Source organism: Schistocerca serialis, chromosome 6 (assembly GCF_023864345.2).
Source record: "Schistocerca serialis cubense isolate TAMUIC-IGC-003099 chromosome 6, iqSchSeri2.2, whole genome shotgun sequence".
NCBI lineage: Eukaryota > Metazoa > Arthropoda > Insecta > Orthoptera > Acrididae > Schistocerca > Schistocerca serialis.
In genome coordinates, this window is record NC_064643.1 from 53,113,420 (window position 1) to 53,127,364 (window position 13,945).

General features: G+C 47.5%; 1 protein-coding gene across 3 annotated transcripts in view; it reads left to right on the top strand.

Annotated features, from left to right (window-relative positions):
• The window catches only part of LOC126484515 (UDP-glycosyltransferase UGT5-like), a 155,346-nt gene that overhangs the window by 17,244 nt on the left and 124,157 nt on the right, over positions 1-13,945 (top strand). For 2 of the 3 annotated variants that reach the window (XM_050108063.1, XM_050108062.1), the window contains exon 2: positions 2,523-2,831. In XM_050108063.1, coding sequence (XP_049964020.1) covers positions 2,568-2,831 — 264 coding nt within the window. In that variant the 5' untranslated portion in view covers positions 2,523-2,567. Of the gene's footprint in view, positions 1-2,517; positions 2,832-13,945 lie in introns of all 3 variants that reach the window. The other variant, XM_050108061.1, reaches the window with a different exon arrangement.

The following is a 13,945-nucleotide window of genomic DNA, read 5'->3' on the forward strand; positions in this document are numbered from 1 at the left end:
CGGCCGTCAGTCGCCACGGGAATGCTGTGTGCTGTGTGCTGTGTGCTGTGTGCTGCGTGCTGTGCGCTGCGACACCAGAGGCGCCGCACTCGCAAACCGACCGGGCGTTGGCGGCCGTCTGCAGGCTGCGTGGCGCGTGCTGTTGTCCCCACTGCACGTTGCTGTTGTCCCCACTGCTGCTGCATGTTCCGTATCCTGCTGCCGTGCTGTCTTCCTTTCCTGTGTTGGTGCTATTCATTGCGTAATGTATGCAATGCACGAAAATCGAGATGCTCCTTCTCGATCCAAGTTCTCATATCACCTAGCCAGGAAATCAGTGGTATTTCTGTACACCCCCTCCTCTGACACTGAGGTGCAGTGTGCCTGGACGTTCCCTTCCGCTCACCAGAGTCAGATATTTTTGCAGCTCTCTCCTGGAATGTGTGTCTCACAATTTCTTCAAGACTGCACTTCATTCTTGAATACATATTATGTCGTACAAACAACAACCTCGTAAATGGACCATCTGTGAACGGAACGAAACCTTTGCTCGAGGAACTAACCGCTAATTGTTACACCTTGTTTGAAGAGTGTTGCCCTGCGACAGGGAAGGTTGTTTGCAGATGTGGCAAACGACGCTGAAAAGAATCACTTTATCACACGAGTTACATTCTTAGCGGCGGTCACCAGTGCGACACAACACAGAATGAGAACAGCGTCTGCCAAAAGGATATATTTATTTCTGATATGCTCTCTGAACACTCTCTGCAGCATGGCACAAAGAATAAACACGTGTGGAACAGAACTTGCTTTTAAACTGAGGTCTAGCGGTTCTGGCGCTGCAGTCCGGAACCGCGGGACTGCTACGGTCGCAGGTTCGAATCCTGCCTCGGGCATGGATGTGTGTGATGTCCTTAGGTTAGTTAGGTTTAAGTAGTTCTAAGTTCTAGGGGACTGATGCCCTCAGCTGTTGAGTCCCATAGTGCTCAGAGCCATTTTTTTTTTTTAAACTGAATTCTCGATTTTGTTTGAACATCTCAAATGTCACAGTTACTAACATTTTAAATGGTTTAATGGGAAGAGAGACCAGCGTGAGGAAACCGTCAGCTCTGACTACCAAGAGTAACTAAGTCAGTAACTTTCTAAATACAAGTAACAGTCTCTGTATCGACGTTGCTGAGCACGCACCAGGGACTTTATGCTCCATCTTCTAATGGTCTAAGCAGGTGCTCCTGCTGAAACTCGCTACAGCCATAAATATAGCATCACAATAAGATTTTACAAGAGTTAGAGTTCACCTGAAACTATAAAGGGTGGACGGACAGTTTTCGTTCCTGCCCCTTGCTACAGCGTATATGCAACATAGTGCAGACTGATATTCGGGTATATAAGCACCGACGTGTAGGCAACAGAACAGTGTGGCTTTCGTCTTTTTCCGAAGTCCGTATGCTAAATGCAGATACGGGAAATATGGCCACATTATAACAAAACGGCACCAATGAGCTGTTATTCTTTTCTTGGCTGCCGAAAACCAGCGTACACATCCGCCAGAGAGTGAACAATGTGTAGGGGTAGCGAGACTCTCGAAAACCATCGTCGTGGAGTGGTGCGCCAAGCTCCGTGGAGGTCGGGATTCGACACGAGACGTCGGTCGATCTGGGAGGCCAGCCTCATCCACTGTCGAAAACAACAAGGGGGTGGTTTTTCATGCGATTAGGGCGGACCGGCGCGTAACCATTAGTGCAGTAGCAAAGGTTCTCGCCATCAGCTTCGGTAGTGTCCGACATATTATCTGGCAAGACTCAGGCTACCTTGAGGTCTGCATCCAGTGGATATCCCAGGCACTGAATGCCGAACAAAAAACAAACCGAGATGCCGTTTTCCTGAAGCACGTGATGCGCTTCACTGTTGAGCGCACTGTTACAGGCGAGGAAAGCTGATGCCAGTACTGCGCGACAGAGTCGAAAGCGTCGGCGGTGCGGTCTTGTCATCCATCGTCCACTCGTCCCAAGAAGTTCAAGAGCCAGCCATCTGCTGGAAAGGTGATGCTCACCCTGGTATTTGGTTATTGGAGGCCACTGGTAATTCATTTCAAAGGAACTTGATGCGTCCATCAATGAGGAACGGCACTGCGCAGCGCGGGAGAAATTAAGGGGAAGAGTCTGGGAAATCTGCGACAGGGGCCACTCGTGCCCCATACCGCAGATGTCGCAACACAGAAGTTACGCCAAGGAACTGGAATAGTCCTGATCTCTCCGCACACGATTATCACACCTTCAGTCCTTTGAAAAGGACATTGAAGGGTGGGTGGGTCCGGTCGGGGGATATGCAGCAGGTAGTTGTGGACGCAGCGGGATACAGTGTTTTATCAAATGGGTGTCTTCAACCTTGTGCGTTGGGTGGATCATGGCCTCAGTGTTCACGGCGATTGTCTTTAACTGATATACGCCTTCTGCACTTTACAGCCTGAAACGTTTTGATCGCCCCTTCGTAAACGCCCGCTCTGTGCTCACCGCTATCTTTCGTGTCTGTTTTCAGAGCAGGTCTTCATTAGTCCGGTGCAGACGGCTCCGCCGCTCGCTGCCCAGATGCGCCCTCTGCCTACGTGGACGTGCACATGCCTCGCAGCCGCGTCGCTCGCGATGCTGGCGGGCGGCGCCTCGGGCGCCAACATCCTCGGCGTCTTCTGGTTCGTGGCGCCCAGCCACTTCACCATGTTCGGCCGGCTGTTCCGGGAGCTGGCGGCGCGCGGCCACAACGTCACCGTGCTCAGCCACTTCCCGCTCAAGGACCCCCTCCCCAACTACACCGACATCAACATCGCCGGCAGTATGCTCACCTATGCCGACAACGTAAGGATAAAGCACCTCCAACCTACACTGATGAGCCAGAACATTATGTTCACCTGCCTAATAGCTCGTCTGTCCGTCTTGGGAACGAAATACATCACACATTCTGCGTATCGAGGTTCCGACAGCTTGTTGGTATACTTGTGGAGATGTGTGTCATTAGATGTCTACGCACAGATCACGTAATTCGCGTAAATAACGGGCCGTTGATGTGCGTACGCGGTGATGGCGCCCGATAGCGACCCTGATGGCTTCTATAGGATTCATATCAGGCGAATTTGGTTTCCGAGACATCAAACCAGTGTAGCACGGCTCTGACTCTGAGACACGGGCAGTTATACTGCTGAAAGATGATATCGCCGTCTGTGAAGGCATCCAGCAGGAAGGGATGCAGGTGGTTCACAGCTGTCAGCGTGTCTTCAATCACTACCACAGGTCCCATGCAAGGGCAGGAGAACGTCCCCCATAACGTAATGCTGCTCCCACCAACCTGTGACCGTGCGCGTGATGCACTGTACGTTTCGAGCCGCCGTTTACTTCGACGGCGGCATGTGTGGAGATGACCTAGTGTAGCAAAAATATGATTCACTCGAAGAGCCGACACGTTTCCGTTATTCGGAAGTCGAATCCCGATGGTCCCGCGCCTACTGTGATCGTAATTGACGGTGTCGTTGGGTCAACATGTGGACAGGTGGGGGTGCTCAGCTGTAGGGCTCAGTGTTGAGCGATGTACGATGATGAACCGTACGCTCCAAAACACTCGTGCGTGCACTGGCATTGTGCTCTTTCGGCAGGGATATCACAGGCCACCATCTATCTTACTTTACAGAGCAGGTATCCTCCAAACCCCATATTTTGTGAAGAGTAGCCTAGCAGTAGTTCCACTGTCCTTCTACCTCTCTCCGCAGATGCTCACGACAGTAGCACGAGCACTCGACCGCTTCGCCGTTTTCTAGATACTCGTTCACAGGCTCTGGTTAGTAATAATCTGCCCATTGTGAAAGTCGCTTATCTCAATGGATTTCTCCATTTGCGGCGCCTCTACTCAGGTTACGTACTTTTAGTACCGCGTCACGTGCCCACATCACCAGGCACCATCCAACGTCGCGGTGGGCTGTAGTCATGATGTTCTCGCTCATCCGTGTACTCTCGTATCATTGTTGCTGTTTACACTAATTCTAGTTTTATGGTCCCTGTTTTAAAAGTTACTAACGTCTGCGCGCAACTGAAAGTTTTATTACTGTTCATTTTAGCTGATCTGACTGCCATTTCTAAGACATCTCACTACTTTTCTGAACTGTACTTAGTTGCACATTAAAGTTAATTATCGCTAATGCGTCGAGCAAACCATTTATCTGAACCCCAATTACTATAAAACGTCGTTCTCTTTATTTGGAGAAATGTGTTGTAAAATAATTAGTGGTTCCTTGGTTAGCTTTCGGTAATTCCGCGTGGTGCCATGTTGCGTCGTTCCTGCCTGTGCTGGAATTGTTTCTCGGAGGATTTGGTTAAAAGACGTAAGAAATATTTTCATTTAATTCGTTTATCATGTTTCTGATTTCCTTTTAGTTATGATACCAACTATTCCTCTGATACATTATTACCTGAATTCACCAGGTTTCGTTTCACTTATTCAGAAATACTCTTGTTCACAAAATTAGAATGTCATTCCACTCATCATTTTCTTACACAGTCTTCACCAGTGAATCGTGCTCAGTCCGCCTCCCCCACCTACACCTCCGTACCTCTGGAGTCTTCGAGCGCCTCCTGACGCCTTCCACTCCTTGCCTTCTGCTCCGTTGTTGTTGTCTACAAACACAAGATGTAGTCTCTTGATTTACCGAGTGTTAGCAGACGCATTTTCTCTTGTGTTTCGCTCATGCTTGCCACGCATAGGATTTCATACCACTGTGCCTTCAGTGTTTATTGTTAGCACTTGATTGGTGCAATATCATATCTAAACATGCCTGCCATGAGGTTTTTCAGGTCAGGTTTGTTGTATGTAACGAGACGTCACAGTTTAACAAAGATATTGACCCATTACACAATGCTTATCGGAGTCCTAAATTTATCACGTTTCTCTGTACACTTGTTGGGTATACTAGTAACAAGTAACAGGATCGCTCCTGAGAGCAGCTGCACTGAGTTAAGTCGAATTTTCAACTATAATACAGATGTCAAGAGGCACGGTGGCAGGGAGGGGCAAAATGACCATACTCTTTCCTAGCCAACTCATAACCAGTAATGGTAGCCAGTCACACACCAATGTAAACGGTTCAGTCCATAAGAAAAACAAAAAATCTGATTGCCAATGGGTCATCCTAGGCAAACTGTATGAACAGCTTCTCAGAATAAAGGAAACTCGTTTTAGCTTTTCGTGTCACCATTTTCTTTGGCCATTTGTCGCCCAAGATTTTGTTTAGCACAGCCACCCCCAAGTGACAGTCTCTCCCTAAGGGCACCACGTATGTGAGTCCCCTCCCCACCCCCTCTCCCGCCTCACACAGTGATATGCTTCATACGGCCATTGTCAACGTCTACGTTCAGCATGAGTATTTACTAGACTAGAATATAACAGCCCTCTCGCTATAACTAACATCTAGGGCTAGAGAGGTGTCTTTCTTGGCTGCAAAACGTGTTGCTGTACATGGTAGACCAGCCTTTGGTCCCAGCGTCATAGGGTGAGAACAGCTTCGGTGACGTGAGCTTTATTTAAGGGGGAGTGGGAGAGCGGCAGCACAGGCAGTGTGTTGCCGAGGTGTTCAGTAGCGTGACCTACCTGTTGCCATCTCTGGGTCGTAAGGTAGCGTGGATGTCAATGAATGGTCACGTGCACACGTTTGTCTAGCCTAGGGAGTAAATCCAGAGATGGAGGTCGTGGAGCGACGTGAGGGTTTGGCACGACTGTAGAATGGCAGGCAGCTGCTACTGTGCAGGGCGATCACGAAGCAAGAGACCGTAAGGTTGTGCAGGAGGAGTAGAAGAAGAAGGAAGCAGTGAAGGTGGATGGCGCCTAGCTTGGTGCATGGTATCCACAGGACTGGTACTGAGCGCATCTGGTTACAGTGATGGACCACTCAACTCCGACCAGCTGCGGATTCGAATAATTGCACCCCAGTGTTGCCTTTTACCCAACCCAGTCTGCAGCCAAACGTGCAGGTCTAGTAATGGAACTGGTACAGCAGAATGTACTAGGCCCTGGGTTTCGGCTCTGGACCCACTGAGGCAGGTACACCAGAATGTCCTAGGGCCCGACCGTCCAGCTCTGAGCTCAGTTTACCAGGTATAGCTGGTCCAGCTGCAAACGGTGTCTATGAGCACACGGGAGTTGCACCAAGCTGCAAATGTTGATGGTGCTGAGTTGGTAACTCTTGAGGAAGGTCATCATCGTTTTTGTCATGTGATTTGTTAATAGCCAGACCAGTTGCCTGGCCTTTAAGCTGGATGCTGGGTGGGATGCAGCGCCCTTGTGTAGCACTTCATCAATCTGACAAAAGGTGCTCCATGTATGGCAAGTGTCTTCTCTAGGGCCAAGATCATGACATGGCTATTCATTGACGTCAGTGAGGTGACAAAGAACAGATTGGGGACTCTACTAACCATCTACAGGCACACTGCGCAGTGAGTTTGCCATCATAATCAAATGGCATATGCCCTGATGGATGTTCTGATTCGTCCGCGAGGATAAACGCTATGGTTTTGCTGCCTGATTCTGAAGGCACATTCAACATGCATGTACGAGTGTTTCACTCACCTTGTCGATGCTTAAATGCCATCATACACTTTATACCTAGCGCGATATCCTGGGTGGAATCATAACATTCTGCTTTTTCGTTTGAAGCATGAAGACGCATCGCATTCAGAAAGTGAAGTGAGAAACAGATGTGATAGGCTGGGTGTACCTCTTTCAGTACCTACCCTGGCCGCCTACGATGAACTGAAAGCAGCACCCAGTCAAACAATGCGCCTCACCCCATGGACTAAGCTACTCTGTGAGCCGTGATGGAAAACTCGAGCCGTACTAGCTGCACATGGTCGCCTAGGTGAAAGCAATGTGACCCTTTGGGAGGCGAATTCTTTGGCTAGCCCAATGAGTAATCGAGCATGCTCGGTAGTGAGACTGTAATGAATTTCCTTTACATTTACATCTACTTCCATATTCTGCAAACTACTGTGAAGTGCGTAACGGAGATTTCTTCCCATTGTACCACGACTCCATTTGAGTAGAGATCGCGAGAATAATGACAGCTAAACAGCGTCAGTCACTATTGTTATTTCTCTGTACTAATTGTTATTCTCTGTACTAATGGTTCAAATGTCTCTGAGCACTATGGGACTTAACATCTGAGGTCATCAGTCCCCTAGAACTTAGAACTACTTAAAAATAACTAACCTAAGGAGATCACACACATCACAGGATTCGAACCTGCTACCGTAGCGGTTGCGCGGTTCCAGACTGTAGCTCCTAGAAGCGCTCGGCCACCCCGGTCGGCGGACGTTCCTATTCAAAAGACATGTAAATTAGTATGTTCTTCAGAAATGATTAGCATTTGACCCATGTCGGCTCGTGGGTTCAAGGTAAACATGGATATCGCGGCGCAACACTACCAACCGGTAAAGTGTGCCAGCGGCTCTCGTTGTTGCTATAAATCGACGGTAAGGGACCTGAGCAGACGTGCGGGATGCCTCGCAGACGTGTGCGCGAACCGTACCGTCAAATCAGTCAGTTTGAAAGAAGGCGAATTATTGGCATGAGAGGATGTGATGCATCCATCCGGGAAATTGCTGCTCGGGAGGCGAAGTGTTTCGTCACTGCAATGGGTGTGTGCAGAATGGTTCATGGGAGGCCGTAGAACACGATGACATGGGTCACCTCGCAGTATTCAGACCACCAACTCCCAGGAAGACCGACATAGTATTGCAGGACAGATCTGCATCCTCCTCAGCTATGACGCAACCGTGGAATAGTGTAGCACATCGTACACTACCAGGGGTGACAGTCCGTCGCCGTTTATTACGGCTTGGGTTCCGTTCGTATCGTCCACTTCTCCGCCTAGCTTTGACGAATGAGGCACTGGTGTATGGAACAACATTACTGGGGACAGAAATGGCATCAGACAGTGTTTTCGGACGAATTCAGGTTCTGTTTGTTTGAAAGCGATGGCCACATTTTGGTTCGTCACAGACACGGGGAGCGGGATCACGGTGATTGCATTCGCCCACGACATACAGTGCCAACTCACGACCTTATGGTGTTGGGTGTTATTGGGTACAACCACAACTCACAGTTGGTGCGTGTGGCCAATGTGATCTACGTGAATGACATTCTTCGACTCGTAGCCATACCCTTCTGCACCATAGCTCAGACGCCATTTTTCAGAAACACAATGCACGACCACATTTCGCTGTAACAGCACATGCCTTCTTGGTGTCAAGTGGTGTCAGCCTCTTATCCTGGCCCGCCACATCACGTGACTTGACGCCAATCGAAAATGTGTGGGACATGGTGAAGTGATGGGTGCAGTGCTGTGACCTAATACCAACCACCACAGATTAACTTTGGAACCAGGTGAACGCAGCTTGGATGGATAAACCACATGACGCCATTCGCGCCTTATAAGCATCGATGCCATCATGCTGGAACAAATTATCAGGGTCCATGGCGGACCCAACGCCTCCTAGACATCAGGGCACATGCTGAACGGAGGTGACCGAAATGCTAATAATTTCTGCAGAACATATTAATGCACGTGTCCTGTGAATATGAACATCCTATCTCTAGTCATTCAAAGCGTTCTGTTTTTTTTTCTGAACTTGAGTCTATTATATAAGATTCACCAACATTTTGGCAGTGCATCAGATTCTGGCGCTTCGTTGCAATTGCTTGGGCACTTAATCTACGGCACTGCATCAGCCCCATGAGTGAGGCTGAAAAGAGGTTGGGGAGAGTTCCTGCAGATATCATTGTCTTACTTGGATGTAGAGTCCCTTAATCTCAAATTATTCTTGTCTGCACCCCACATAGCATAACTTACACACACAAAGCACTGTCTTGGGCCACTAAGGACGCAGTTCAATTTATGTACATAAAATTTATACATTCAAGTTAGTTAGCATTACTACCCTTGTAAACCTAAAGGCAATAGGTGGAGGTAAAAAAGCGTGTTTACGAGGAAATTTAAAATGTAAGTGTATGGAATGAGTTGAATCTGGGAGTGTGACGTTCATAACCCACTTTCGTGCCTTCCGTGTTTGTTATTTGCGAACAATGATGAGTGGGGTGCAGTGGGACTGAAAGATCTAGAGCATATTAACGTAGCGGAATTCATAATCATATGAACAACATTCCATTAGATAAAGCTAATATCGCAACAGTATTAAGTCACACCTATCACGACGACAAAACTTTCCCTAATGCACTAAAATCAAGTATATTCTTTATATGTTTATGATTTCCGCTATTCTTTTATTAATGCACTTGCCTTTTCCCCACGGCTTCACCTGCGTACATGTTCGACACATATGTTGCACACACCTCTCCTCTCCCTCTCTTGATCCAACTTCTCCCCACCCCTTTTTCCCAACTCCTGTTCCACCTCACCGCTGCCCATCTTCTCCTCACCCCCTCTTCGTCCATCTTTTCCTTCCCACCTCTTGGCAACTCCCTCTCCTCCTCTCTCCCCATCTCTTTCTCTTGCCCTCACTGTCTGTCTCCTCCTCCCCAGATATCTTTGTGACCTTCTCCTTCCTCTTCTCAGCGTTCATTTCCTCTTGCCCCCCCTCCCTATCAGTCTCTTCCTACCCCCCTTTCCCTACATTTTGTCCTCTCTCCCTCATCTTATCCATCTCCTTCTGCTCCCCTGTCCCTATTCATCTCCTCATCTCCCTCTCTCAGTCCATCACTCCTTCCCCCTCCTCTTTATGCCCATCCCTCCAGCCCCCTCTCCTTTCCCATCCCTTACTCTATCAATATCAACCTTCCTCCAGCTGTACTCCTCCACATGTGCAGCTGCAAAGCTACAGGTCGATAAAGCAGGCTGATACTACTTCCAAATCCCGACTGGCATGCAGGGTATCCACTGCCAGGGGGCTTGAAAACCATTTTTCCTCCTGATGTGTAGGCTGCCACACAAAGCAGGTCGATAATGCATGCCAATACTACTCTAGCTCAGTATATTTTTCATACAAGGCAGCCTTCACACCTCAGGTTGCAAAATCGTTTTGTGCCCCCGACACACAGGCTATCTCACGAAGCAGATTGATAGAGAAGACCAACACTATTCCCCAACATCATATCTGCTGTGCAAGGCAGCCTGTATGTCAGGAATTGGAAAAAGACGTTTTTGTCCATCTCTCCAGTACTATTGAAGATAGGAGGTTATAAAAATGAGAGTTCTGATACTTGTGAGGCCTGCTGTATTTGTGCCAAATTTGGATGAAATTGATTTGGCAGTTGGAAGGGGGGATAGAGATTCAAGATATACAGATATATATATATATATATATATATATATCGTGATCTCTGTATATGTGTATGGATCTTTCTGTGAACGAGTGGTTGTATATAACTGCTAAATATGGAGCTATTTTATCAGCATACTCTAAGAGGAACCTGACTGGTATACAATCTTGTTAATCTGTATATATATACACTCCTGGAAATGGAAAAAAGAACACATTGACACCGGTGTGTCAGACCCACCATACTTGCTCCGGACACTGCGAGAGGGCTGTACAAGCAATGATCACACGCACGGCACAGCGGACACACCAGGAACCGCGGTGTTGGCCGTCGAATGGCGCTAGCTGCGCAGCATTTGTGCACCGCCGCCGTCAGTGTCAGCCAGTTTGCCGTGGTATACGGAGCTCCATCGCAGTCTTTAACACTGGTAGCATGCCGCGACAGCGTGGACGTGAACCGTATGTGCAGTTGACGGACTTTGAGCGAGGGCGTATAGTGGGCATGCGGGAGGCCGGGTGGACGTACCGCCGAATTGCTCAACACGTGGGGCGTGAGGTCTCCACAGTACATCGATGTTGTCGCCAGTGGTCGGCGGAAGGTGCACGTGCCCGTCGACCTGGGACCGGACCGCAGCGACGCACGGATGCACGCCAAGACCGTAGGATCCTACGCAGTGCCGTAGGGGACCACACCGCCACTTCCCAGCAAATTAGGGACACTGTTGCTCCTGGGGTATCGGCGAGGACCATTCGCAACCGTCTCCATGAAGCTGGGCTACGGTCCCGCACACCGTTAGGGCGTCTTCCGCTCACGCCCCAACATCGTGCAGCCCGCCTCCAGTAGTGTCGCGACAGGCGTGAATGGAGGGACGAATGGAGACGTGTCGTCTCCAGCGATGAGAGTCGCTTCTGCCTTGGTGCCAATGATGGTCGTATGCGTGTTTGGCGCCGTGCAGGTGAGCGCCACAATCAGGACTGCATACGACCGAGGCACACAGGGCCAACACCCGGCATCATGGTGTGGGGAGCAATCTCCTACACTGGCCGTACACCACTGGTGATCGTCGAGGGGACACTGAATAGTGCACGGTACATCCAAACCGTCATCGAACCCATCGTTCTACCATTCCTAGACCGGCAAGGGAACTTGCTGTTCCAACAGGACAATGCACGTCCGCATGTATCCCGTGCCACCCAACGTGCTCTAGAAGGTGTAAGTCAACTACCCTGGCCAGCAAGATCTCCGGATCTGTCCCCCATTGAGCATGTTTGGGACTGGATGAAGCGTCGTCTCACGCGGTCTGCACGTCCAGCACGAACGCTGGTCCAACTGAGGCGCCAGGTGGAAATGGCATGGCAAGCCGTTCCACAGGACTACATCCAGCATCTCTACGATCGTCTCCATGGGAGAATAGCAGCCTGCATTGCTGCGAAAGGTGGATATACACTGTACTAGTGCCGACATTGTGCATGCTCTGTTGCCTGTGTCTATGTGCCTGTGGTACTGTCAGTGTGATCATGTGATGTATCTGACCCCAGGAATGTGTCAATAAAGTTTCCCCTTCCTGGGACAATGAATTCACGGTGTTCTTATTTCAATTTCCAGGAGTATATATATATATACATATATATATATATATATATATATATATATATATATATATATATATATATATATATATACAGATTAACATGTTTACGTCTTTCACTCTCCCTGTGCCCCATTCATCACTGTTCCTGAATAACAAACATGGAAAGCAAAAAAGTGAATTGTTAACATAATCTACATCTACATCTACATGATTACTCTGCTATTCACAATAAAGTGCCTGGCAGAGGGTTCAATGAGCCACCTTCAAGCTGTCTCCCTACCGTTCCACTCTCGAACGGCACGCGGGAAAAACGGGCACTTAAATTTTTCTGTGCGAGCCCTCATTTCTCTTATTTTATCGTAATGATCATTTCTCCCTATGTAGGTGGGTGCCAACAGAATATTTTCGCAATCGGAGGAGAAAACTGGTGACTGAAATTTCATGAGAAGATCCCGTCGCAACGAAAAACGCCTTTGCTTTATTGATTGCCACTATAATTCACGTATCATGTCTGTGACACTATCTCCCCTATTTTGCGATAATACAAAACGAGCTGCCCTTCTTTGTACTTTTTCGATGTCATCCGTCAGTCCCATATGATACGAATCACACACCGCACAGCAATACTCCAGAATAGGGCGGACTAGCGTGGAGTAAGGTCTCTTTAGTAGACCTGTTGTACCTTCTAAGTGTTCTGCCAATGAATCGCAGTCTTTGGTATTATCTATGTGATCGTTCTAGTTTACGTTATTTGTAGTTGTAATCCCTAAGTATTTAGTTGAATTTACAGCCTTCATATTTGTATGACTTATCGCGTAATCGAAATTTAGCTGATTTCTTTTAGTAGGCCTACTCTTGTGAATAACTTCACACCTTATTCAGGGTCAATTGCCACTTTTCGCACCATACAGATATCTTATCTAAATCATTTTGCAAGTCATTTTGATCATCTGACGACATTACAAGACGGTAAATGACAGCATCGTTTGCAAACAATCTAAGACGGCTGTTCAGATTGTCTTCTATGTCGTTAATACAGATCAGGGACAATAGGGGACCTATAACACTTCCTTCGGAATCGCAGATATTACTTCGGTTTTACTCGATGATTTTGCGTCTATTACTACGAACTGTGACCTTTCTGACAGGAAATCACGAATCCAGTCGCATAACTGAGGCGATACTCCGTAGGCACGCAGTTTGGTTAGTAGACGCTTGTGAGGAACGGTGTCGAAAGCCTTCTGGAAATCTAAAAATATGGAATCAATTTGACATCCCCTGTCGATAGCAATCATTACTTCATGAGTATATAGAGCTAGTTGTGTCCCACAAGAACGATATTTTCTGAAACTGTGCTGACTATGTGTCAATAAATGGTTTTCTTCGAGGTACTTCATAATGTTCGAATACAGTATATGTTCCAAAACCGTACTGGAAATCGACGTTAGTGATATAGGCCTGTAATTCAGCGGATTACTACTACTTCCCTTTTTGGGTATTGGTGTGACTTGAGCAATTTTCCAGTCTTTAGGTATGGATCTTTCTGTGAACGAGTGGTTGTATATAACTGCTAAATATGGAGCTATTTTATCAGCATACTCCGAGAGGAACCTGACTGGTATACAATCTTGACCGGAGGCCTTGCCTTTATTAAGTAACTTAAGCTGCTTCGTTACACCGAGGATATCTACTTCTATGTTCCTCATCTTGGCAGTTGTTCTTGATTGGAATTCAGGAATATTTACTTCGTCTTCTTTGGTGAAGGAGTTTCGGAAAACCATGTTTAATAACTCTGCTTTACTGGCACTGTCATCAGGGACTTTATATTCACAGATCCAACTCTTTTCATGCACTTTCATACTAAACTTCCACATATACTCTTTTTTCACCACCACTTGCCTTACAAGGTTAGTAACAGTGACGAAATTGAATATATTAATTATAAGTGTATTAACTGAAGTGTTAGAATTTATTTAAATTCTATAATTAAAAGTTTAACATTGTGAGGAATAAAATAAATTGCGGAAAAAGAAAGCAGCAGTGATAATTGAATCTCAGCTGACA